General features: G+C 35.5%; 1 protein-coding gene across 1 annotated transcript; it reads left to right on the top strand.

The window, feature by feature from the left end:
• The first annotated feature begins 2753 nt into the window (after positions 1-2753).
• On the top strand, positions 2754-13328 carry LOC106160260 (PAT complex subunit CCDC47-like). Its single transcript, XM_087013440.1, has 13 exons — positions 2754-2791; positions 3527-3663; positions 4167-4306; positions 4792-4905; positions 5325-5499; positions 5859-6043; positions 6535-6636; positions 7017-7124; positions 7543-7625; positions 7947-8005; positions 8426-8535; positions 9299-9466; positions 12609-13328. The coding sequence occupies exons 2-13, from the start codon at positions 3540-3542 to the stop codon at positions 12678-12680; spliced, it is 1440 nt and encodes a 479-aa protein (XP_086869566.1). The 5' UTR covers positions 2754-2791; positions 3527-3539; the 3' UTR covers positions 12681-13328.
• Positions 13329-13858: the final 530 nt, after the last annotated feature.

Genomic DNA, 13858 nt, shown 5'->3' with positions numbered 1-13858 from the left:
GACCTACGTAATATTATCTTTAACAGCGTGGGTATTATCACGTAGCTGTCTCCCCCCTGGTCAACTAAGATAGCGAGGTATAACGTGCAGGGGATAGCGAGTGCAGAGAACGGCGAGAGCGTCCGCGTGTGATGACCGTTATCGGACAGCGTCTGGCTCGGTGCAGAAAAACTATCAGTGGTCAGTCGGTGTGCTAGGGAGCAATTATTTCGAAATGCGACATTATTATTATTATTATTATTATTATTATTGATTTAGTTCTTGGTATTTATCATTTATTTATTTAACATTAAAATTAACATATATTATTAGTTCTTGCAGACTACTACTAGACTGCAGAGGTGGAATACGATAAAGAGGATAACTAGAAGAATTTAGAATTATTTAGAATAATTATAAAGCTAGGGTTTGTACAGGGGCGGATCCAGGATTATTAGAAGGGTGTGTCCGCAGATGCCAAGCCGACCCCCTTGACGTGGGGTTTGGCGCCCGCTGACGCTCCCCCCCCCCCCCCCAAAAAAAAATAGTATTTTAAAGGGCGAACGGTACCATTTGGTATGGTTAAAAACCATGATTCAGCTAGTGAAAATTCTTATTTCAAGAGGGGATTATTGGTGTGATTTCTTCAGAAAACGAAGAGGGGGGGGGGGGGGGGGGGGGGGGTCAGGACCCTATTGACCCTCCTAAATCCGCCGCTGCCTAGATATGTAGGGAGGTGTGTGTGTTAATAAAAGAGTAACACTGAAATAACTAAACATCACATATCATTGCGGGCAGAGGCGGTCATGCTGTGCGGTAAATTCAAGTATTCTGATGCTTTCTCTTCCCTCTCATTCTTCCAAAGCTTATATATTCAACGATTAAAAGATAATCAAGATAAAAGGAACTTTGGTCAATAATATGGGTCACACCAAAAATTCTACAAAGTGCATCTTCTCTTCTATAAATGATGAGAAAGGGGTTTTAGACTAAAACCGAAATATTTTTCGGTATGAAACACACAAATTTAACACTATATCCTAGTGTTTGATGCTCTAATAACATTTGTACTCGTAATCTTAACTATTTATCATTTGGTAATTTTTCAAAAACATTATCTTCAGACCCTTGGCACAGGTCCTGTGCATTATCAATCAGTGGGAAACCCCCTCAGTTTCGTTTCCAGGGGAATAACCTTTCTACTCTTCCAAATTTGGTAATCTTTTTTCACATTACTTATTATCTATTATTACATTTAAAGAACATATAACATTAATTAGTTAAAAATAAAGATAAATATTTAAAAACTCGTTTCAAACACTTGAATGAATCAATTTCCTTTGGACTATTGTACAGCATTTATATTTGTAAAAGAGAAGAACCTTAGTGTAAATTGTAGCTACCACGCAGGCAATAACTCGAACTCGAAACCCTTTATATATGGGAGACTCCAATAACTGTAACCAGAGCCGGTCTTGACCCCGGCCAGGACTTCGTCAACTCACTCAACTACTGCCATAGCTGAGTGAAGGGACGTGAGTCATTGGGTCCTAGCCTGGGTGCCAGCAACAGTGGTGCCTTGGGTGGAACACAGCAAATGGCTTGGGTTGATATGTGGCTCGCTATGGTAACGAAGGGGCGAAAACCTCTTTTATAAAAATATTTTGTTTCCCGTTATTTTTTCCCTGATGAACTCTCCAACTCGAGGGTGGCTGTGCCGATTAATAATTTCAGAGAAAATCATTTGAAGGGGGAGGGGGGGGGGAGGAGGGAGCGCTGAAGGGCTCCGAATATTATTGGTATTTTAGAGGGCGAACGGTGCTATTTGGTAGAACTAGGTAGAACTATGTTTCAGCTAGTGAAAATTCTAATTTCAAGACGGGACCCATTGTGAGATTTTTTTTCAGAAATCTAAGAGGGGGTGGGGGTGGGGGTGGGGTCAGAAACCCCCTGATCCCCCTACATCCGCCACTGTTGTACATATACATCAGATAACTGTGTCACCGAATATAAATATTGAAAAATAATACTCCCATGATGATAAAACTTTGATTAAATAATTAAAACTTATAAAAGGTGAGTTTTTTTTCGAGTTCGTTATTCAATATGAATGCTCTAAATATAAAACAATAGTCCAATAAAATGATGGTTCATATATTTATATATTAATCACTTAAATAAATAGTAAAAATGTGGTTGAATAATATACTTGATGCATTTTAGAACTGATCGAGTGCTGAATTTCTGGACCCAATATAACTTGACTGAATGTAGTTACTTTAGTACGATTTGAAAGGAAACGCGACAAGCGACTTATAATAGGCCTACATGTATTCAATATTCTGTATAGCCTATCGCACAACGATATAGCCAGTTGCAATTTTTTCACTGGTTTTACAACACAGTTCCCATACACACTGGCTGGGTGGAGTTTGTGCAAGCTCCAAGATATCCTAATATTGATATCTAGCCTTATATGTACTGTATATGTGACTATACTTATAGCACAAACGTATCTATAGGAAAAACCACTTTATTTTGCCTTTTTGGTTTTCACTCGTCATTCCTCTTTTATATTTATTTATTTATTTATTTATTTATTTATTTATTTATCTATTTATTTATTTAATTATTTATTTATTTATTTGTTAAGATATATTTTTCTGGGTTGAGAAGGAAAATCTTCCCAAGTAAATGATGGGACGAATATAGCACAATTTAAAAAATGCGATAGCGGTGCCAGCATATGATTGCTGTAACCAAAACGACCTTGACCTTTTGTGATAAAGAGGCTTTGTGCGTGGTGCAGCCGGTAGGTAGTAGTCCTTTTCTTCACAAATACTTAGTTATTTTGTCATATATTTACGAAATTTGTTAAAAAAGGATTGTGGTTACAAGTAAAATGTGTTGTTTGCTATGATGATTTGTAGGAAATGCCCATCCAGGGTACTTTTCGATGTGATTGCCGAGTATTTTTAGCAAGAACTATCGTCTTTCACTTCTGACTTGGGGGCATGATGACGGAGCTGTAGTCAAACCAAGTAATAGAACCTAGCCCAAAATGTGATCAGATTGCAGTAGTACACTGAAGATGCTGTACTATACTACAGTTAGATAAAAAATATTTCAGCGAGTCTGAAAAAATCGCCCTCTAGATAGTAGTCTAGTAGAGTCTCTTATTTAGTTACAGGTTTTCTGTTTTTATATTGTCTGGACTAACCTCAAAAATTTACCTTCAACAAATACTGTAATGCGTACTGGCATAGTAAATGTGAAGATGCTGCTTAATTTGTGCATACACTGTACATTAATACTTCCTCCAAATGATCACATGGAAAAATAATATTTTTAAACTGATAATTTCACTATTTTAAGTGCCTTGTTTTAAAAATGATGCATTTCGACCTTATAGAAAAGTTGAATATAAATACAGAAAAAAAAAAAAAAACAGACAAGTTAGATGAAAATAACTTCATTGATTAATGTAAAAATGTACTTAGTAACTAGTGCATAATTTGACTTTCAAGACTAACATTTTATCTTTCAGCTGCCTTTTAAAAATGAAGGTCACTATATTACTGGGCCTACTGCTAGTGCTGCCCTCTGTGTGGGCAGGACAAGCCAATCCCCATGGTGCCGATCTGGATGATAATGACTTTGCTGAATTTGAAGAAATAGATGAAGGTAACCTGTAACATTTATGATTATAAAAGCATAAGATTCTGTAGTGCTTAAGTTTAGAATGTGTAAGGGAGTGTTTTGGAATTTGAAAAAAAAATCTTGAAAATGTCTTTTAATCAGATTATTGCTTTTTGTTCACAAAGAAATCATGGAAGTCAGCAGTTGACCTGATATCTCAGCAAAGACAATTTGAAAAGTAATATAGATAATGGTCATATCGCAGAGATTGATGTAAAATGGAGGAATTAATTTGCAAGACTTTAATTTGTTTCCTCAGTTAGCTCCTCTAATCTTCCCTTTAAGGATTGCAGTCATTGCTTTTTCTGACTTAAAACACTTTATTTTTAGTGGAAAAGAAAGGGCTGTGCCTTGCTCTATTCTTTGTACTCAGGGAACCATGGTGCATAGTTACACAGTTTTATATGATAGCTCTGATGAAAGTGAACACCATACTATTTTATTTAACTGTGCTTCAGCAATAATTGCTCTGATGATATCTATTGCAGAAGAGGCAGCCTTTGAACAGCCACCTCAGCAGCAACAACAACAGCAACAACAGCAACAGCAAAAACAGTTTGGAGAACAGCCCAAGAAGGTTGTCATGGCACCAGTTGATGACGACGAGGAGGAAGACGGAGTTGTAGAGGTAAATTTCAGGAGGTTGTAAATCACTTGTTGTCCTTTGTAAATAACCTTAAAAAGGCATCCATGTAGAGTAGAGAAGAGTAGTATGAGCTGTCATTTACTAGGTGTCTATGTGTTTATCTGTAAATTCCCGATTTCTTCCAGCTATGCCTTTCAAAACATTGCCATGTCTTCCCACTCTCTAAGATTACCCCGTAAATTTTAGCATAATGAATAATAACCTTTATAACATTTGCAGTTAGATTTCTTAGGTGAATTGTATCGTAGTAATCCTGTGTGTAGTTCAGTTCTGGTCTTGGTTTCTCCACCGCAGGCAAAAATATGTTATGTTTGATTTTCTTTTGTAATTTATTTTTTTTTGTGAATTTTAAGAAGCCAGGTCCTGTCAAAGCTTAAACTGTTCTCAGCATTCCTAGTTATTACATTTTCAATTTTGAGATTAGAACATGAAAAATATTATTTTTGTGGTATTTTTTTTTTCAACAGGATGAGGATGAGTTTGAGCATTTGGATGATGAGGAATTTGAAGGCATTGACCAAGACACAGTCAACCTGAGGAAGGGGAAGGATCAGACTCCGCCCCCCTTGGAAATAACAAAGGTGATTCTGGCTTTAGATACTATTGCTTCACAGAGTGAGTGAAATGTCCTGTCTCCAAGAAACTACCATGGTGCCCCCCCCCAAAAAAAAAATAAAAATAAAAATAAAATAAAAAAAAAATTGTAAAACAACATTTTAATAAAGCAGTTTAATCAAATTACCTCTTTTTTCAAATTTGTTTTTATAGTTGTATTAATAGTCCTTTAATGATGATGTGGATTAAATTTAATGACAGGATATATCTTTTTTTAAAAGGTGTTTTACCCCTCTGATGTACTTAATCAGATAACATTTTTTACTTTTTTATTATTTTTTATAGTTGCATTCATCTTTCTACAATGATAATAAGCATCAGTGGCAGGAAATTTTCATTTAAATGTGTTTTGGTTTGCTGATTTATTTTGATATATTTTCTTCAGATTCCCCTTCACCTGAGAACCAACTGGGACAGTTTCTACCTGGAAATGCTGATGTTGGCAGGACTGGCTGTCTACTTCCTAAACTTTATTGCAGGGAAGACCAAGAACAGTAAACTGGCCACGGCATGGTTTGACGCACACAAAGAGTTGCTGCATAAAGAGTTCAGTATAGTGGGTAGGTGTGGGGAAAATGAATGTTGATTTATGAGAGAACAGTTTCATTAGCTTGATATTTAATAGTTACTGGTAGTGTAACATGTGAATAATGTACTTCTCAAGTCAGACAAAATTGATATGATGGTGAATGAGGAGCAATGTATTTTTTTTTTCAAAATGTGTCATATTTAACAAGCATGGCTGCAGCTAGATTTACAGTTGCTTACTTTATTGTGTTTTCAGTTGTCTTTCTTTCTTTCACCTTTAAACATGTAGATTCAGTCATGCGCTATCATTGCTAAGGGTACATGCCTTCCTAATTGTTAGTTTGTAACAAAGTACGTGAAGATTTTATATTTTGTTCTCTCTATCCACCAGGTGATGACGGCCAGTCCAAGGAACCCACAGAGAACCACCTATTAAAGGAGTCTGAGCACACTTACTCCCTCTGGTGTAGTGGAAGAGTGTGCTGTGAAGGAATGTTAGTGGAGCTGAAATTATTAAAACGCCAAGATCTCATCAATACGATATCGCGGATGTTGAGCCCAAAGTCGGATCAGATAGTAAGTAGCAGTATTCAGATAATCACTGGAGGCTAGTGGCTAATGTTTATGACATCTGACAGTTATGTTGTACATTTTTGTTGTGAGAAGTCCTGAAAATATGAAGTACATTCTTAGTACAGATCTTTCCTTTATCCTAATTTGGAAATATAGTCAAATTTCTAGTGATTTAATACATTTGGTGTGAAAGTTAATGATAGCTCCATGATGTTAATTTGTAAGACAAACATAATGTGTAAGTTATCATGTTAACCACAACTTCTTGAGGGACTTAGATTTTGGCCTACCAGTACCAGTGTATGAATGCTCATGATAATTATTTTAGTGTCAGTATCAACTTGAACCTAATGTTGCTGTTATGATATTTTGTGATCTGTTTTGTTGTTTTTTATTCCATTTGATAAAAGTCATGATGAAAGAGATAGATACGGATGGTTTTTTGTTTGTTTTTGGTGATATTTTATATTCTAGTTTAGTGATTAATGTTCCAGTTGATAAAAGTTACCATGGAAGAGACAGAGATGGATAGTTTTGTGTTTGCTGTTGCTCAGAAGAAGGTGGCTTCCAAGCTGTTGAAAGAGCAGACAGATCTGGTAGGTGTGGAGCTGTCTTCTCTCTCTCTCTCTCTCTCTCATCCACTTTATTTTAACTAACAATACAACTTTATGTTGTCTCAAGTAATGCTTTTTGGGTGAGACACTAAAGCTTACAATATATTTGCCAACTTCACTAAAATAAAAATTATGTTAATCTATTTAAACCAAAGTGGAATATTTTTTGCCACTGGATTAAAAGAAAATACACACCCTTTTGAACTGGGTATTTTTTCCCCAATGTCATGTGAAATTAAATTTTGAATAGTAAGATGAATATTAAATACATAAAACCAGGCGTAATTATTTTCATTTGACAACTCATTTTTATATAAAGCATTATGTGGTCTAACAGTTGAATATCTTTATTTTCATTTTAGAACTTTTTCTGTGCTGAGAAGAAAGGTATTGATAAAGGGAATATCCCCCCGTCCCTGCAAGTACTGAGTGAGATAGGAGAGGCCACATCTGCTGTATTTGACAAGACTGTAAGTAGCATCCAGTCTGCCACATAAACACTAGAGCCAGTGTTAGAAATTAAGGCTGGACCGTCTGCCCGGGGCTGACAACTTTCAGAACGGGCTGAGAAGTTTTCCCACCCGGCAGACATTTGAGCCAGCTACTTTTCAAAATTGCTGAACTAAATTGCTAAAGAGAAAAACACTGACTAGAGCCATGCCAAATGTCAATATGAAATCGAAGCAGGCCAAGTAACATTTATTCAGTTCTTGGCCACCATGTCTGCTTTTATTCCATGTCCTGTAAGCCCCTACCTCCCCGTGTACCTGCAATGCTTGCATTATCAAGATTTTTTAAAAGTTCCACTTTGATCTCCGGTTGTTGTAACTCTGTTTCCAATAATCTATATAATTAATAAACTTATCATGTTGATATTTTCCTTTTCAGTTTTGTGCTGTGTTGAACAGATATGAGAGCAATATTGAGTTCATCCACTTCTCAGATCAGTACTCTGGCCCCAAGCAGCAAGAGTGAGTACTAAGATATCATTCAAGTGGGCACTTAACATTTTTATTGAGTCAGTACTCTTTGGGATAAGTTTGAATTTTTTTTTTACAACACTTAATTTCTTTTATTCCTAGATATTTTTGGATGTGTTAGTTTTGCATGTGGAGTGCTCAATATACATCCCTTGCAGAATGAACTAATAAGGCAAACTACTGCAAGTTAATATTTCTTAATGTCTGGGGAAAAAGAAAATTTTAATTATATCATGACAAATTTGGAAGCCAATTGTGTTAGATGAGCAAGAAAGCAATCGGTACAGATTTTTCACACTCTCTCTCTTTTAGTCAAGACACCCCAACCACCCTCCCAGAAACCAAGAAGGTGCTTCTGTTTTGCTTCAATGGTGAGTTACCAAGTTTCAGAGAAGAAAATTAGTTAGTGTATGGCACATGTCTTTAACCAGGCAACTTTTCAGCTGTCCTTTTGGACTCCCGGTTTCCATTTTGGATGGACATTTTTTTATTTTCATTTTTATTATATGTTTATTATATTTCATTTATAATTTACATCACATGGAGCATATGGAGACTAGACAATCTGTCTTATTAGAAAAAATTAATTTGGGGCACTTTTAAGGATCCCAAAGATGACTAGGGTTTTGTTTTGCTTTGAAAATATAATTTAGATGAAGGTCGACTCGAATAGAAGATAAATTTTAACCATAAACTACAAATTGCTGGTTGACATTTATGATTTATAGATGTATTGTCTATTCTTGAAAAAGTGTGATCAGCATTAAGAAAAACCTCTTTTTTTCCTCCAGTTGGTGACAAAGGACGTACAACTGTGGAAGACATGGACGGAATGAAAGAGCTTCTTCAGCTGGTCATCCACTGCATTGATAAGGTCAAGAGGATTAAACTGACCAAGGAGGTGGGTATCCCCCCTGTGTCCAATGACCATGAACTGACCACAAGTGACCGCTGCGCAGCTTGTTATCATATCTGCCTGCGCAGGCGGTCTGCAGAAATACTGATTCAAATTTGGCAGAATTTTCAGGTTGTCATTAGTAATGAGATTTTTTTCCAAATGGGAACCAAAAATATCATATTTGAGATTGATGCAGAAGACCCCCCTGGACCCCATGCCATATTTTCAGACATTTGCACTGAATGGCATTTATCTCTATGTCTTGAATGGAAGTTTTCTGTTGGTGAAATGATAAACTTTCACTAGTCCCATTTCTAATGCTTTAGTCAGGTTTATGATTTATCTGGCCCACAATTAAAATTGCAGACAAATAAATACTTTCTGTCTTAGAGATGAAAGTCTCCTGGATTTATTCAGAAATCTGGTTTATTTTATGCAGGAATTATATTAATGCCACCAGACTCCACATATGGAGCTGCGGGGCTTTGGTTCTTGCATTTTTTTCCTTTTTTTTGATTTTTATGAAAGTTCCTTATTAAAACAATAATTCAGACTAATTTTTTAAACACACACACTATTTAATTGTGTATTTTTCTTAACATACGCAACACTTTATTTTATGTAAATCTTCTATTTCTAATTTTCTAGCAAATAAAACAACAGCTTCTGGTTGTGTTAAATAGTTTTTTTTAAACAATTTTATCAATTTTTATGACTCCCACCACCTCAACTAAAAAAAGTTAAAAAGTTCTTCTTCATTTAATAGGCCAAGATGAAGGCTGAGAAGAATCGCCAGCGCATGCACGAGTCGTACCTGAAGCAGACCCACTCCCAGCGACAGGAGGCCGCCCAGCTAAGGAGAGAGGAGAAGAGACGTACGGAAAAGGAACGCATCATGAATGAAGAAGATCCTGATAAGCAGAGAAAGCTGGAGGTAGGAGCACCTTTTTTTATCTTATTTTTATTTTTTAAATAAATGATGGAATGTTATGTGTTCATTTAATTGTTGATTTTATTTTCATTTTCTTTTTTAATGTTCAATCTTTGTATAAGGCAAATTGAGCTTTTTTAGGGAATGCGTCAGTAAATATTTATTATGAATGTAGCAGTAATAATAATTATTATTATTATTATTATTATTATTATTATTATTATTATCAGAGAAACTCTACAGCTTTTGGGTTCAAGACACAAAAGCTATAACAAAAACATGCAAAGAAATGAGATTAATTGAGAGGATATTTCTACTGAAGTCTTGAGCACTTTTCCAGTATGTATTGATCACTGTTCCATCAGTATATGCAGTAACTATAATGTTGTGTCTGATGGAGGTTTTAAGACAAATTTATGTAGCACACCATAAGCCCATTTCTGACCAAACCTACATTTTTATATGTAAGAAATTTAATTATTCAAACAATAAAACTGTTGTTTCCTGGCCCTGTCCTCATAATAGCCACCAGTGTTTACAGTAACCTGGTCACTTTCCCACGTGAAATGTCTGCTCCAAATATTGTCAAAACATTCAGATTTCTTAGAAAATTGAAGTCATGAAAATTTGAAGAAAAAGAAAACAAACAAGTTTTCCTCAATAACTACATTAAAATCACAGTAAAGTGCTAACTAGCATTAACACAGCAGGATCTGAGGAATCCAGACATTTTATTGTTGAAATCATTTGTTGATTAAAAGTCAGTGAGAAGTGAAATTTAGGCTGTTTATCTTTAATGACATGAATATAAGGCCACCATGGCTTAAAGGAATGTAACAAATTCAAAGAGAAAATTCTGGAAATTATAAAAATAGTTTTGTATTTTGGATGTAATACTTTTCTTGGAATATGTTATGAGGGGAAACAATAACATGGGTAAACATTTTTTTTCTATTTCATAGATTTAATGTCAAGCTTTGATGTCTAGGCATTTAAAAATACTTATGTACACCAGCCCCCCATATACAGCTGTGTGGCTGTGGCATATAATTTTTTTTTTTTCAAATTTTTTTTCATATTTCTAAAAATTCACTTTTTTCCCCTGTTGATAAATCTTTGAATTAGAAAGCATGAATTGGACACAAGGCAGTTGATAAATAAGACATAAGTGCACTCAGACTCAATAAGTAAGACGTCAGTGATGACCTCATATGCCAAGCAAAATGTTTAGCCCGGGGTTCTCCACTTGTCCATTTGTGTCTACTTTTAGCATATTTATAGTTTTTTCTGTTGTCTTCTGAAACATTAGGATGACAAATAGTCTATAGTCTCCATGTTTGCACACCTACCTGTGCTGTTACATGGGAAAGCACTAGTAACTCAAACCACAGTGCTGTTTTTTCTTTTTGTAAGGAGGGGAAAAATATCATTGTCCTGTGGCAGTAAATGATTAACAAGTGAAAGGAAAATAGAATGGATCATTTGTTTCTTTTTTGTCATTGCTTTTCTGAATAATGCAAAATACCCCCCCCCCCCCCCCCCCAGTTTAAAATAAGTAATGATAATAATAAAAGTGTATTTTAGTAAAATTAAAAAAGGGGTTTGTTTCAGAAAGTTTAAGAAAAAAACGTTATGACCTGCACCCAACTGATTTTTTGTGAACTTTTTATCATCTTTTTGGGAAAGTACAAACTAAGCATAGTTCTGGGAAATGTATGAAATCAATTTGGACAATTTTCATAATGATATTAGTGTGTCACTCCAGTATTTTTCTTTCTTTCTTTCTTTCTTTCTTTCTTTCTTTCTTTATTTATTTATTTTGCGTGAAGCCCGTACACCAGTTACACCAAAGACTGAAAATCGATCTTAACTTTTAAACTAAAATTTTGATTTACTTCGTTTCAAGATAAATTCATAGTAGCATTGTTTTTAAGCACTAACCCTCATTCTTCATTAAACAGACACATTATTCAAACTAATTGGACCACTACCGATTTAAACCTTGGTTCAAAATAGACTGATATATCCATCTTAAACATGAAGACCAATTATCAGGCTTTAGCTCTCTCTGCTGATACAAACCCCTGTAAAAGCAAGCACTTGTTACTCTGGGGGAAATGTTTTATGTGTTACCAGGTGAGAGGTGAGGGGAAAAGGCCAAGGAGGGGTGGGTATTTGTCATTGTTATGGTTCAACTTGCTCCTAGGATAACAACCACATCAAAGGTGTCACATCCAGGGGCTGTTCAGGGGAAGAGGTGGGTGCAGAAATAAAGATACTGATTAATCATTTATAATGCACCCTGTAGCCGGCAATTTCAAAGATGGGGGGGGGGGTATTCTTTTCTAAAAAACCTATATGTGCCTACATAAAATTTTACCCAGAGGGGACCTTTTCTCATCTAAAGGAAAGGGGGCTTTGGAACCCCCTGTACCTCCCTAGCTACAGGCCTGCTGAGTTTGAGAGATACCTGCAAACTTGCCTCTGGTAATTACAGGAACATCATGCTGGTTATGGGGAGGTTGTAGTTATCTTTGAAATTCAGGGTGATGCTACACTCTACAGGGGCCACAAATTGATTTTTCGCTAGATATTCAAAGATATGTCTCAGTATAATTTTCTACATTTTCATGTATTGTATCCACCATGATATTTTTGATGGAATCAATTTTATCATTCCACTGACTTCTTGTAGTAGGGTGGTGCAGAGTTTAGTGCATTGAAAAGTGGAATCCTTGTCACCATGTATTTTTGACCATGCTATTAATGTTCATCCCCCCCATTTACTTTCAGGAGCTCTGGTTTTTCTATGCGTAAGGACCTCTGATGATTGCAGTTTGCTCCTGTTCTTGTTGTCCCTTTCTCTAGTATCACAAAGCACATGCAGGCAGCTTAGATGAATGTTTATTTGGTATTATGTGTGTACCCTTCCTACCCTAATTTTTATTCCGTACAAGAGGCCAGCAGAATGATGACGTCAATCTGTGCAGCAATTCTCTCTTGACAGAAATGCGCACAGAAAAAAAAACAGAAAAATATCTGCTTATATCTAGTGAAAAAAATCTTTTTGCGGTTCTGGTGGAGGGTGTATGGAGACTAGGTCTCATTGAACAGCTTTTGGAAATAATTTTCTTTTCTTTTTTAGGAGAGAGAGAACCGCCGAGAGATGAAGAGAAAACAACCCAAGATGAAAATGATGAAAGTGAAATCGATGTGAGAGAAGAATTTTTCCGGAAAGAATTACAATCCAGTGATGATAAGAAAATACCAAGTTTGCCCGTACTTTCCTTATGTGCTCCTGTTCTCATATTTGGGGTGTTAAAGTGGTGTTTTATGTGCAGTGGCAAGAGATTTTGAGTACCAGAGGCTTAAGTACCAATATTTTAAGAACAGGTCATAAGTCCTCGATCTTGTGGTCTTGAAAAATCTGTTAACCGCATGAAAAATTGTGGCTCCCAGCATTATTTTTGAAAGCTGGATTTTATCCAAGCAACTGCAAACAATTGAGCTAAAAATACATCTCATGCACGTGAATCAGCGATAAAATATGTGGACACTTCTTAATTTAGATTTCTTAAAATTGGGGACGACCATATTTAGATCGACAATGACGTCAGCTTTTCAGTAAACTGATGACGTCAAACACAAAAGAAATTTCTTTTGTTGATGAATCGTGGTCACAATAGACAAATCTGTACTTTTTTAACCTTTAAAAATGTGGTTTACGTATATAAACTGAAAGGGATTTAACAAATTGATACATACATTAATACATTTAGGTTTCCATGGGTTTAGCATTTGGTAGAACATTTTAGTACTTTTATATTGGTAGTTCTTATAATAAATCATCTACTGACGGTTAGAACTATGAGTTTGTTATTTAGATGTGAAGAAAACATAACAGTAAATCAATATGCAACGGTGGATAGAAGGGAGGACAGCAGGCACGTTTTCCCTGCCTTAACTTTGAAGGAACCGCCCCTTTCTTCTCCAAAATCTGCAAAAGAAATGATACGAAAAAAAAAAACAAAACAAAAAAAAAAAAAAAAAAAACAAAAAACAGTTGTTTTTTCTCATCCCTATGCCCATGTTATAGTAACATGGCTCTTGTCAAATGTTTTATATTTTCGAAACAAAGGGAGGGAAACCCCTTGCCTCTTAGCAAAATCCTTGATTGGACGGTAAACTGTGTGCATTTACCTGTTACCAAGCACACTGTGTTATATCCATTGCCTTCTCCGTGTAAGAAGAACTATTTGCGATGAGGCAAGAAACAGTTTCAGAAATGATTGTATTTATGTAATTCTTATGTCAGAGAAGAAAAATAATAAACGTCTTTAAAGAAAATCCATACTGTCAGTTTTCACAATGTTTTGTTTTTTGTGTCATTCTTGT

Source organism: Lingula anatina, chromosome 5 (assembly GCF_051362555.1).
Source record: "Lingula anatina isolate TDL-2025a chromosome 5, LinAna3.0, whole genome shotgun sequence".
NCBI classification, from domain to species: domain Eukaryota; kingdom Metazoa; phylum Brachiopoda; class Lingulata; order Lingulida; family Lingulidae; genus Lingula; species Lingula anatina.
Note: the sequence above shows the minus strand (reverse complement) of the source record. Positions and strands in the feature narration are given on the sequence as shown.

What these genes read in the sequence shown, in the direction of transcription:
- LOC106160260 (XM_087013440.1), top strand. Translation starts at nt 3,540, where the DNA reads ATGAAGGTCACTATATTACTGGGCCTACTGCTAGTGCTGCCCTCTGTG. An exon ending in TCTGGCCCCAAGCAGCAAGA is followed by an intron (nt 7,626 to 7,946) that starts GTGAGTACTAAG and finishes TCTCTCTTTTAG; the next exon opens with TCAAGACACCCCAACCACCC. An exon ending in ATAAGCAGAGAAAGCTGGAG is followed by an intron (nt 9,467 to 12,608) that starts GTAGGAGCACCT and finishes TTTCTTTTTTAG; the next exon opens with GAGAGAGAGAACCGCCGAGA.